General features: G+C 47.2%; 1 protein-coding gene across 3 annotated transcripts in view; it reads right to left on the reverse strand.

The window, feature by feature from the left end:
* The window catches only part of LOC144170735 (neuroligin-4, Y-linked-like), a 358,223-nt gene that overhangs the window by 68,862 nt on the left and 276,436 nt on the right, over window positions 1-12,925 (reverse strand). For all 3 annotated transcript variants that reach the window (XM_077700710.1, XM_077700709.1, XM_077700711.1), the window contains exon 3: window positions 1,677-1,826. In XM_077700710.1, the coding sequence (XP_077556836.1) occupies window positions 1,677-1,826 (150 nt within the window). The remainder of the gene's footprint in view (window positions 1-1,676; window positions 1,827-12,925) is intronic.

Here is a 12,925-nt window from a genome sequence, read left to right on the forward strand (position 1 = left end):
CTTTCGGAACCGCCCCCACGCCGAGCCGCCGGATGAGGCGAAGCCAGCCTGAGCTGCGCATAGCCGCCGATCGTAAGGGCGGGGCGCGCCGCTACTTTCCGCTTCTTCTTCTTGCTCCTCTCGGCACGCAACCTCGTTTTTGTTTTTCGTACTCTCCGCTCTTCCCGTGGCCGTAACCGCGCCGGAGCGGCTTCTTACACACAAACACGGCGCAAGTGATTCTTCCAACGGCAGCCTTGGCTCAATGCTTGGTGCCGCAGGAGAAAGTCCCGGAGAGCACGGCGTCGCTGGCGTCGCCGGAGATTACATGATAATGGATGTAGCGTCCTCGTATCGGGCGCCAGCTGGAACCATAGTTCTCTTCCGGAACTGTTTAGGTGCGATTCTTCCTTTCCACTTTTTCTTATTTCCCACTTTTTTTCACTTTTCTTCTACAATGCTACGTTTCCCTGTTTGTTTTTGCTCCATATCCGTGCGTGCTTTCTCTACCAAGTTTTGCCTTAAGTGGTCGCTTTCGTGTTTTTTTTTTCGGATTAGCTACTCGCTGAAAAGGGTTGAATATTTTAGACTATCCTTTTAGAGCTTGCCATTCATAATCCATACCACCATTCTATTCGGAAAATTCCCAGTATTTGTTTTCCGGATGAAGCAGTTTTTCAAAGCGCCCTCTTTACACCTCGAAGTAGGTCTTGAAAAACCAAGTTCGATGATATTTATGAAGTATTTTTGCCCGAAAGAATGTAATCGAAGAGGCAGTTCCAACGCATCTGCGCTAGGGCACGGGAAATCTGCAAAGCTGCGCCTTCTGTTCTTTGTCACTGTGAGTATGTGTGCCGCTGTGCCTGATACAACTTTCAACGCAGCCGAATTGTAGTGGCTGCCATGGAGCGGTCCCGCGCCTCTTGCGGGTGGATCGAGCACTAGCGACAAGGTATGTACGAGCAGGGCATAGTTTTAAAGACGATAGTCTTTCTTGGATGCCTAAACACGAAAGTTTGTCCGTCTGCCTGTCGGTCTGTCGGCCTGTCTGTCCGTACATCCGTCTGTCTGTCGGTCTGTCTGTCCGTACATCCGTCTGTCCGTCTGTCTGTCTGTCTGTCTGTCTGTCTGTCTGTCTGTCTGTCTGTCACCCGGCCAGAAGATAAGTGATTCTTGGACGAAAATTATATTTGAAGAAGCCCATTACAAACTATGAAATCTGGTCGCGCACTTAATACTCGTCAACGTCGTTCAGCAAAAAGAAAACATTAGGCATATAAAAGGCAAAACCAAAACACATAACTGGCGCTAGATGTGCTCTTTTAGTTAAAGATAGACGTGGGCTTGATTGACGCGATTGCAAATAACTGGCGCTAGCTGTGCTGTTTTAGTTAAAGATAGACGTGGTTGACGCGATAGCAAATAATAAAGCATTAAAATCGTGTGTTGTAACCATAAAATGTAACAAGGGCTCGGGCTAGAGCTCTAGGCGCCACTCTAAGTTCAACAGTACCAAAAGTATTAAACAACGTGAAAAATCCCGCCACCTGAAGCATATACGATGTACTCCTGTGAATGGACCAGGACCCTTTCCGCCGCTTCTAAGGAGTTCTTCAAGCGTCCGGAATCGCATTCCTGTGTGTGCTCAGAGACCCTGGAGGAGGTCGGCGAACTGGCGCCGGCGGCGACCCACTTACCGAGAATGCCGAGCCTGTAGTTGATGGTGACGACGACCACGTTTCCGTAGCTGGCAAGAACAGAGCCGTCGTAGGCGTTTCCCGAGTTCCACTCGTACGACTCGCCGTGGATGAACATAATGACCGGGAGCTTGGTGGGATCCCGTGCAACTGCGCGAAGGAAGGAAACGTGTAAGCGGTGGCTGCGGTACGACAGACAAGTGTTAACATCAGGCTCTGAGGACTTAACAACGGAAACAATGCATCCTAGTTGGCCCGCAATTTATGACCGGCGGATACAGTGAGATCGCAAAATACCACGGAAATTTTACAATGGTGGCAGCAGAGAATAATACGTAGAAAATTGCTAAGGCAACCGTCTGTTCACGTTTTGTGCACATATTTCCAATTAATATGTCGCCTCCACACTACCAATACAATCGCATTTACAGAGAAACTGTTCCATATCCAGCGCGGCTATGATATTCGTCCACGACAAAACCCAAGTGGATGGTAACCGGAACCCGCTCGTGGTTTGGTGATAGCGGTTACAGGCGTCTGCGGTCTTCTGTACAAAACTGAACTGACGTCATATTTATATGCGGCTTTGCTTATTTTTTATATGGGCCGCTTTGTCGGCACAAATTCCACAACGATCCCCGTCGTTCTGTAACAGGCGAAAATAGTGGAGACAGCGCGCGGAGATTCGCGACGGGAGAGGGTGGCGTAGTCAGGAAGACGTCGCGCCGCTAGCCTTGTCGCATGCTCCAAGCTTGGCCAGCTCCCGCTGAACAGCACGGGTTCGCGGAAACCTATAATTATCAGTGATCTACCGGCATGTATGCCGGTGCTCGCCATATTGCCGATGAGCGGCCGAACTACGCGTCCCTGCTGTCCCGACTGAAAAGACTGTGATGCGACAAGCAATGTTTTACAGGGGGCGTCGCACAGGGTAATCGGAAGTCCAGGTAGCTGCGGTGGCGTTCCAGCATGTGTGTTGCGCATCTAGTCGCCGTTTGTCAGTATAGGGACGAGATGCTCACGCAAGGCCTAAGAATGCCCCGACAAACTTTAAATTATTTTAAAGACGATAGTCTTTCTTGGACTACTCAAACCCAGAAATTTTTGTCTGTCTGTCTGTGACTCGATTCAGCCACCCGGCCAAAGTTATACTAGGTCTCCGAATAGTCTTATATACTCGAAGTCGAATCTAAACGTCTAAGCCCGGTGTAACGTTCATACTTGTCAACATTGTTGAACAATAACAAAGAATTACGCAAATATAAGACAACAAATTAATACGTAAGTCATATTTGCAGTGTTCTTTTATAAAAAAATCATAGATGCTTGATTTTTGCGAAATGAAATACCACATCCACAGCAGAAAACAAATTCACTCCGCCGTCGCCTGCTGTCGCCCACGCCACTATAACTTCTGGCGGCATTTTAAGAAATTAAGCGGCAACAGTTACGAAAGGTCCCACTAGATAAGTTAGACGGTCTGCTTGGAACGCACTCGGAGTAGGGCAACCTGATTCTAGAAACGTTGAAGTAGGACGCGTAGATTCACGCGTGCCTCCGCCGTACGGCAGCGCTGGCTTCGAGGCACCCTGCCTGGTGCAGTGGAACGCGGTAAACTGAAATCGACTTGAGCAAACCTTTAGCGTGTTTACCTTGGAAGGAGCGCGACGGAAGAGGAACAGCATGAGAGGTGAGCGGGAAAGCGAAGGGAGGCATTTACTTGGCTAATGTCGACAAAGACTATCGTCTTTTGTCGACATTTGCAACGAAAGGAGCAGATACGCGGCCAATTTTTTTAGTACAATCATCCCTTGCTGCTTACCGCATCAACTACCCAGTCTTCTGTCACAATTTTTCATCACCAGAAGAATAAAATGGAGTTTACCTCGTACGTGGTCAATCGGATTAAGCTGTAAAAAGAATGGGCGTGGAGGACGATTCCTATTCCCGAGATTTGAGTGCACTACGACATTGCCACACGCCAGTGACCCAGACATTTCTGCAAAGAAGTACTACTCGTTTCACTGCTGTTTTTCCTTCTCTCTGCTGCACCAGTAGTGCTAAGGTAATTTGTTTTCATTACAAATTATGAGTGCCCATGGTCACCGGGTGGGAATAACAAAAACCACCTAAAACAATTTTTATCACATGCAATGGCGTTAGGGATTTTCTCGGTTTTCACTGGCGGTACGCAACTGATATTTTCCCCAACCTTGATTTTATTTCGCAGGCGGTCAATGACCCATCTACCGTTAGATATTTGTTCAAGTTTTTCGCCCGTGCCCCTCATGCGTTACGCTCGTTGTGAGTCAGCGTCTGGTTAAACTTGATAGCATGTTCATAAATTATAGCTGACTACCAAGATTATCGGGGAATCGACTAGATACAGAACAGGCGCCTTTTATTTTGTCATATTTGCAGCTACGGTATATACTAGTATTGGTGGCCGGAAAACTTTGTTTTTCTGCTCATAGCCAATAGATTCATATTCAATGAGGAAACGTGCCCGAGATTTCGCTAACAGGCAATTACCGAGTTAGGAGTGATTAATTACTGTCACATTGATCAGTTTCAAAATTTTTGCTGCCGCATTGGCAATAAATTACCAATAGGAAATACGGGTATTTCTGACGGCACCCATTAATTCCTAAACGTAAAACTTTCTCACTTTACTTGTACCTACTTTTGTATAGTAAAGTGAGATTGAAACTACTATTAATTACTGAGATTTTTGCTTGCGCAAGCAAAACATAAAAACGGGGGCTCATGAAACTAAGCTTGCAGTTTCTCACGCCAACCATAACACTGTCGCGTTGGTTTATTTTTTGCTTTCAGGAAGGGCAGGAAATAAGGGCACGAAAACAAGCAAAAGCCGGAACGACAGATCCGCTCAAGTGGGTGTTATTAGTAATAAATTCCACCATCCTTCTATCTTTCGATTTTATTCGATTAGAAGTGTCGGTGCAGACACTGAAGGAAAAAAAAAAAAGGCTAATATGTCTCACTGTTTGTGAAATTATGAATTAAACATTCGCAATTCACAATTCTACTCCTGAACACTTTTCACGACACATTTTGGCGCAATAGTGAGAGAAAATCACATCAATTTCATATTCAATAGTCTTGAGTGTAGCGAACCAACCTGCTCATTTTTCAATGTTTTGGCGTTCCTAGCAATGAGGTCGCTGACCAGTTAGCGTTCAGAGCGCCGGCCGGCCACCGTTGAGTGATTCAGAGCCGTTGGTTAACGCAATGCACGCACATAACGCGTGAAAGTAAGAGAAGTAACCTAAGAACGTTTCAAAACCATTGATAGACGACAGGACACCGCACGGAACAACACGACACTGCATGGCTCGACATAGCACAGCACGAGACGGCACTGCATACCACCGCATGACGCGGTACGGCACGCAGAAGCGGAGAAGTAGCGGAATAAAATTTGGAGTTAAAAAATTGACCACATCTTTCTGCTGGGGGAAACCATGGGGTGATGCGACGCATCTAGGCGGTGCTTGTTACGGTTGCGCCGACCATCGCGGTAGCAGACCTGTTAGTCTCCATTCAAATCATCGGCGGTCATCGGATGTCATCGGAGCGGCGGCGGTGGAGAGACTGAGCGGAGCGGCGCAGTTATCGCGTTTATATGTACAGCGCTTTAACGGTGAGGGGAATGAGAGAGAGTAGCGCATGCACATGTGTTAACCGAGCGCTAACGCGCGCTGACGCACAGCTGGCATGGCGAGGGGAGCGAGCGCTAACGCAAGATGGCGCTGCGGTGAGAGCGGCGTTACCACGCAGCTGGCGTGGCGAGGAGAATGGGGGAGAGGCGTACGGATGGACGCCGGATGCGTGCATGGAGGAACAAGGCGAGTTAAAGAGATGCGTCGCATCTAAAAAAACTTGGGGAATTCGCATCGACCAAGCGCCGCGTTGACGAAAGCAGATTTGAGGGGAAACAAGGTGCCACATATAATTTTGGTGAAAGTTTGGATTCGCGCTTCGACTTCACACTATGCATAATGCCAATCTTTAATTGCTTATGCTCGCAATGTTGAGATAATCCGGAGGCTACGTCTCTTCATTCGCCTGCTTATCCCTGTAGTTCCCAAATATTGATCAGTGACGTGCGTTGTGGTTGAGCATCTCATCGTGCGTTATGGTTGAATGTCTCAGAGTGTACTTCCTCAACAGAATCTATGTACAACGCCGTAGCCTTGTACACTTTGCAACCTACAACCCCGGCTGATCCCTCATTTCGGGCATGTTTTACGACGAGAAGAAACGGCAATTTCGATAATTGACGCACACCCCCAACTTTTCGTCCCCTACCCGTCACGTGCAAACCGCTTTCGTTTAGTGCCGTGCAAAAGAAGAGGCCGCACAGGTGTGGCGTGGTCACGCCCTCAAGTATACAAAGAAAGCAGTGGCAAGACCCTGCCCCTTCCAGCAATGCGGCGGTGGTACTCGTACATTATGCATTCCCGGCACGACTGGTGCCGGCGAGCCGAGCAGTTGTGGCAGTCACTGGGCGGCGGAGATAGGAACAAAGGAAATTGTAAGCGCGGGTATCGAGGGTCGAGCACCCGTTCGCGGTTTGCCTCCCTGCCACCGTGCTCCTCGCTTTGTAGACGCTGTCCACCGTCGAGAGCCCGAGCTCCACTTTCTATGCATCGCACTACGCGGGAAGCTGCAGCGGACAAGTTTTCCCATTTTCTTCGTGGAATAAATCTTTTGCGCTGTTAATGTTTTCTGGTGTGTAAAAGGGGCATAGTCTTTTCAGTCAACGTGTGCGTCATAAAAAGATCAAACTAGCAAACTAGAAGAGCAAAACCAACAAACTAAGGTTTTGTTTCGCCACGAAAGATCGGGTGATTTGACGAGAAAACCTGATTTTGTTCGCCAAAATTACCACCTAAAAGAGGAAGCTTTAAAACACGAGAGTCTCTTTCAGGCCACTCCAACGCGGAAATTTTTGTCTGTCTGTCTGTCTGACTGTCTGTTTGTGTGTCTGTTCCTCGATTCAGCCACCCGGCCAAAGTTAACGCAGCTGTTGGACCGAAGTTTATATAGTAAAAGCCATTTCTAGACACCTACATGGGGTGGTAGTGTTTATACTGTCAGCATTGTTGAGCAAAAACAAAACGTTACTCATATGTGAGGCACAACATCAATACATAAGTGATATTCACAGTTTATTTATTAAAAATACGTGAATGCTTCTTTTTAAAGACGCTAGTGTTTGTTGGGCAGCGATAGCAAATGTAATATTAGCGACAGTATGAATGCAAAACAAAAAGTGGAGCCCTCCGCAGTGGACATGGTGCCGCCACCTGCCAGTGGCCCTGCGTGCGCTAAGTCATGTGTTTCCGAGGCCAGATGGCGCCACCAGTGTCGCTTGCGTTATCTTCGGCGGTGCGCTTCCACCCTCCATGCGGTTCTGCACGCTTCAGTACCATTGCAATGGGCATGGAGTGCCAGGTGTAAACGCGAAGACATGCCCAGAAAAAGCAAGGAAAAGATGCGAGGCCCTATGTTGCAGGGGCAGCAGGAGACCGTTGTCTTATGGCGACATTCGCAACAAAGCAAGCAGATACGAGGCCATTTTTTTTTTCGCTCGCGTCCCTCACGTTATTTTGTGACCTATCCCCCAAAGGCATGCCAAACTTTCATAGTAGACAAGACCATACGTCAACTTCATGCAGATTGGTACTTTCACAGGCCTATGCTACACGTCATTTACCCCATCCAATGCTCCCCTACCTGCTGGTACTGCTTATTCTCCCCTTGTGCCCTCTGCCCCATGGCGTGAGCGTGCACCAAAATTCCCTTCCTTTTGCCACCTCCGACTTTACCCCTGATTAGTGGGAGGAATGTCTGGCCTGTTTCTGCCCTGGAGACCCGGACCAGTTCAGCTTGACAACCAGGACGGCAGCTTTAACCCACGAGTTCCTGAACAGACGAGGTCACCCCGCACGAGTGACAACCCGCCCACCTTTCGTCTGCTGAAATAAAGAAGTTTGCTCCTACTCCTTCCGCTGACCTAGATCACGCCGCCGAAAATCATGACTATGGGACAGACAGCTCGGTAATGAATGCACGCGACAGAAAGTTGCCAGCTGCATTTCTCGTGTCTTCGCAATCCTGAGCCTTAGTTTCTGTTATTGAGGGTCTCAGCGAGCTTGAAAAATCGACCCTGAAAGTTTTAAAAGTCGCGAATCGCCGAGTATACGAGGCGGATGGCTGCGCCAGGCCACCTTTCTCTCATTGTCAATCTTTAAAAATTTGAAAATATCATGTACAGCAATTGCTGACGCGTGCTTTGATATCTTTGCAAAGAAGACACGCTATTGTATATATGCAGCATGCTCGGCGTTTTTTTTAATGTTCCTATAATGTCCCTGTTATTAACAAAATCGCCGTCAGGAAGATCAACATCGCCACAGTGCGCAGTACTGCCAATTCATCGTTTGTTTGTGGGGCCCAGCGATGCACCTTCGGCGCTGCAAAACGTAATGATCGAGTAGCCTTCTTTTTCTCCTTTTCAAAATTTTATACCAAATTTTTATTTGGCGATTAGCTATAGTCGTATGCCAACTACGTATTTTAATCCATGGCACACCAAGTGTAAACATGCGAATAATTTATTCATCAGATGCAAAATGAGGATTTCTGTGTGACAAGGAAAGACAAGAAATATCACATACAGGCTGACAATACAAATCAAAACAACAATAACCCTATTAGTAGATTCCTTATTTCATATTATTAAACGACTTCCGTCGTGGAGTCAAGTTCCAAATGTCTATCGTCACGACTCGCAGTGCCGGTTGGCAAACGCGGAACTTTCATGCGTAGTGTTTGTCTTTAAAAACAAAGTATTTGCAATTGATTGATTGATTGATTGATTGATTGATTGATTGATTGATTGATTGATTGATTGATTGATTGATTGATTGATTGATTGATTGATTGATTGATTGATTGATTGATTGATTGATTGATTGATTGATTGATTGATTGATTGATTGATTGATTGTAGGGTTTAACGCGCCGACGCAACGCAGGCGATGAGGCGCGCCGTAGTGGAGGGCTCCGGATTAATTTTGACCACCTGGGAATCTTTAACGTGGGCCGAAATCTCGTCCACACGGGCGTTTTTGCTTTTCGCTTCCATCAGAAAAGCGGCCGCTGCGGCCGGGAATCAAACCCGCGACCTCGTGCTCAGCAGCGCAACGCCTTAGCCTGCAATTCATTTATTGTTTCAATATTGGTCTATTCGTAGTTTCCGGGATTTAAAAGTGTCGCCATGAGAGTGGTGACCATATACCGCTTTGACATCTCCATACGGCCTACAGCTTCATCCTACAACGCTTTTCTCTCCCCATCCACATCCCCGCCCCCCCCCCCCAAATGCACTCCCATTCATTACTGCAAAAGGCGTTTATTCCTCTCCACAAAATACTTCCCCAAATAACCGTTAGGAGTTCTGCTGGATGCGCATAGATCCTAGAAATAAAATTTCGACGATGTAAATTAGGCACTGATCGCTTTAGCGTTTCGGCAGATAAGCTGACACTGTGTGCATGACTCACGCCCGTAATAAAACAGTTCGAATAATATTTTATTCGGTACAGCCCGACAAATTGTAGGTATGCTGAAACGAATAAGGAGGAGGCATATCTGAAAGCTTACTCAATATGCCTTGGAGCCTTACAAGACCAGTTTCAGGAGCATCTGGAGCAACAGCTCTCCTCTATTTTGTTACTTTGTACTTTTGCATCCTTTTTTAGCTATGTTGCCACAAGGATGGAATTTAAGATTGTTCCACCGGACAGCACCTCGACTTTATTATCCATCACCCTTACGGCTACGACTGAAGGTGGGGTCCAAATAATAATCCTACGAAACATGTTTAACTTTGGTTTCCTACCCCGAATGAAAGCTTACTTTAAGGGGAAGAAATTAGGAGCCGGCTACAATTCAAAACTAGCGTTAGGGCAACGTCTAGGTGGTTTCACGTGTCAGTAGAAGGGGAAGGAGTAATGCACAAACAAGTGAGCTCTAGAAAAAAAGGAAAAAAGGCGAGGAAACAAAAATAAGGTTCAAGATAGAAAGGAATAAGGCAGGAATAGACGAGGAGGACATGAAAACAGGGGAGGGCAAAAGCTGGGCGTAGCGAAGGGGTCCGTTGCACGTCCTCTATTACCGGCCCACCGGGCAGGCGTGGGGGCCGTCGTTCCGGCAGGGGGACCATTGTGTTGACCGCCGGGCCCATTCGATTCATCATCGGCGCAACCGCCATGGCGGCGCCCAGTTGGGCTCGCCACTCGCGCGTGCCGCCACACGCAATGCCTTCGCTCCCCGGGCAGACGAAGGAAAGAGCGCCATGGGCAACGTGGCGGGGGCCGCAAGTCTTTCAGCGCCTGCTGCGGTGGTGCCGGCTACGTGCGGCCGCCAGCCCCTCGCGCCGAGAATGCCGACGCGTTCATTTGTCACACGTCCGGGCGTCGGAGGTTTGGCTTTCGGCTTATGGCTTCATCAGATTCGTCTCCACGCCTAACTCGGGCCGTTGACGTCGATGTCGCGGTGTTTTGGGAACCCTGCCTCCTTTCAATGGCGGCCACGTCCTTAAGCACGACAGATAGCCGCAGGTCACGCGGACTGCGGTGCTGGCGCCGTCGCCTGAGCGGCACATTCGGCCGGAAAACGGGAAGCCAGGTTGCGATGGCATGGCGGGGCAACGACCCTTGCAGCAGACGTGTCTCGCTGCCCAAGCGCGCATTAAGGGGCCTCTCGTCGGCTTTGGGCACACGTATTTGGGCCGTTTCCTCTTTATTCCTATAAATAGTACGTACTGCGTGTGTAGGAGCGTATATGCCCGCACGTACTTATGTACGTGAATACAATGCATGTGTACACAGATGAGTGTTTTTTCCCCTTGTGAGCCTCTTTCAAATCGAAACACAAGTGTGCGCTTGTGAAGCCGATGAAGTTCACTCCTACCGTTTAGAGTCAACGTCCTCTCAATTATAAATGATCAAGAATTAAAGCGCTTTCGAGAAAGAATAAAAACACGTTTACCGCTATGAAGCAGATGGCATGAGGATTAGAAAATTACTCGACGCGGAACAAAGTAAAGAAGGCCTTAACTATCATGCCTGTTCTTCAAGCGATTGATGGTGCGCTCGAGCATGGGCAGGGATCGCCATTGGCCTCGTCGGCCGCGTGCCACATATTTCTTTCTTGCTTTACTTCAGAAAGCGGTGACCTGGTGGAGTAACCACGTCTGGCCGGTTTAAACATTTCGAATGCAGCTATAGGTACCGTATAATCAGAAACCACGAGCCAGAATCTTTTTTATTTGGTTTTTGAAGTGTTTTGTAGTGCCCGCGCCAGCCCCAGGCATCAATATTCTTCATCTTTTGTTGTTGCTCTGCTTTTATCTCGCCTCTCAGTTGTGGTTTTCAACATATCATTTGTTTTTCGAAAAACAAATACAACGACAACTTTACAAACACCGTAATGTCGTTTGTTTAGCTTTTTTCCAGCTCAAATGGACTCACGGTTTACTTTGCACTCAGCTATGTTGACATGTACAAGCCGAGCCACCCGTGCTATTTATCTGGAGGGGTCTGTCATGTACACATTTCACACTACCGCAGTATGTTACTGGTTTCGCAACTGGCACTTAAAAGTGCTGAAAATGTGACACTCGCTGCGCCCTTATATGTGGTTTATAATAAATTTCCTTTTCGTGAAAAAAAAACAACGCCACAGAAAAGTTCCATGGGCTCACGAAGACATGACTCGCATATTGAAATGGAATTTTTAGCGTGCAGCACTAAGGCGGCCGCTACTGCCGTTTGGTGATGGCGACGGCGCCGAAACCGAGCGTGCGAAGACAGAAAGAAAACAGCGGAGTTAAGTGTGGCGAAAGTGTGAGAGGGGTGCAGTGAGCCATGCTCCTCATTGAGTGGCTCATTCGAAGCCCATGACATTTGTGCGGGAGGTTGAAACATGATTTACAACAACATGCCAACGGCGGCGACGAACTGCGAGATAACGGCAGAGTTGCGCGCGCCGCCGTACGTTCGCTGATCACGCGATCACTTCCTGATATGCAGCTATGCGCCGTGACAGAGAAGACTGCAGTTCGCGCTTCGCAAAAATGTCGCAATTAGGGAGTATAGTAATCGTCACACATTCTTTCTCGGCATTTCAAAATATGTCTCCTTTCAGGTTTCTTTCACTGTAGCGCCTGTAAAGGGTGCTCTACCTCAGTATAAGTCATCGTGAGGCAAAGCAGCCACATTGGAGCAGGGAGGACTGTAAACGCAACAGGTACAGCTTCACAAAACATGTCTTGTAGCTGCTAGGATGAATAGATTCCGGGCAACGCTGCACAAAAACAGGATCAATTTAGGAACGTTAAAATTTTATTCTAAACGATACATCGAGTCGACAACGGGCACACGATACCTAAACGGACGTGTGGCGACCGTAATCACAAATTGAGTCTACCAACGAAAGGCTTCAAACAAAGAGTATAAGTTAACAATATTAACGAAAAGGTTAAGAAAAAAAAAGAAGGAACCAAGAAAGTCGGTTGTTAAAAATTCCCGAGAAGACAGAGGGAACTTACGAAGTGTGCATAAGAAAAAGCCACTGAGGCTTGCAGAGTGCTTTTGTGAGCAAAAAATTAATAAAAACTGTTAAGAGATACGAGTTTCCATTCCGACATATTTAGGCACTGTAACTCAGTGCAACGATCAATTGTTATGCTTACACAAATATAAGTATTCATTTGTAGGCTATCCCGAAGGCTCGCCGTGCCATAAATATGAGTGCAGTACTAATGACGCGTTGCGATTAGCACCCTACAACCTCCTTTAGAGATTTACAGATTCGGCCAATAGGTTCAATGAATTCCTAAAAAATTGTTCACGAGTATTGCTTAAGCTTAATATCTTATTGGTTTTATTGGATACAAGAATGTAGCCTTTTCATTTTAATCCCTATATCCGGTACTGTTTTTTCTTACCGATCCAGACCAAACAAAAAATGTAGATTAAAAATTACCGCGTAACGGTAAAGTAAAATGACAGATGCGTGTTCGAATAACACCTGCCATATACGTTTATTAGTAAGTTAAATGACACTTAAACAAAAGTGAACGCAGTCAAACCAACAGACACTCTCAAGACCCATTTCGTCTGAACCCGAATAAAGGTACCGCGACAATTCCA

This window comes from Haemaphysalis longicornis, unplaced genomic scaffold (assembly GCF_048455015.1).
Source record: "Haemaphysalis longicornis isolate Haplotype H1 unplaced genomic scaffold, Haemaphysalis longicornis Haplotype H1 scaffold_2, whole genome shotgun sequence".
In the NCBI taxonomy this organism is placed as follows: Eukaryota; Metazoa; Arthropoda; class Arachnida; order Ixodida; family Ixodidae; genus Haemaphysalis; species Haemaphysalis longicornis.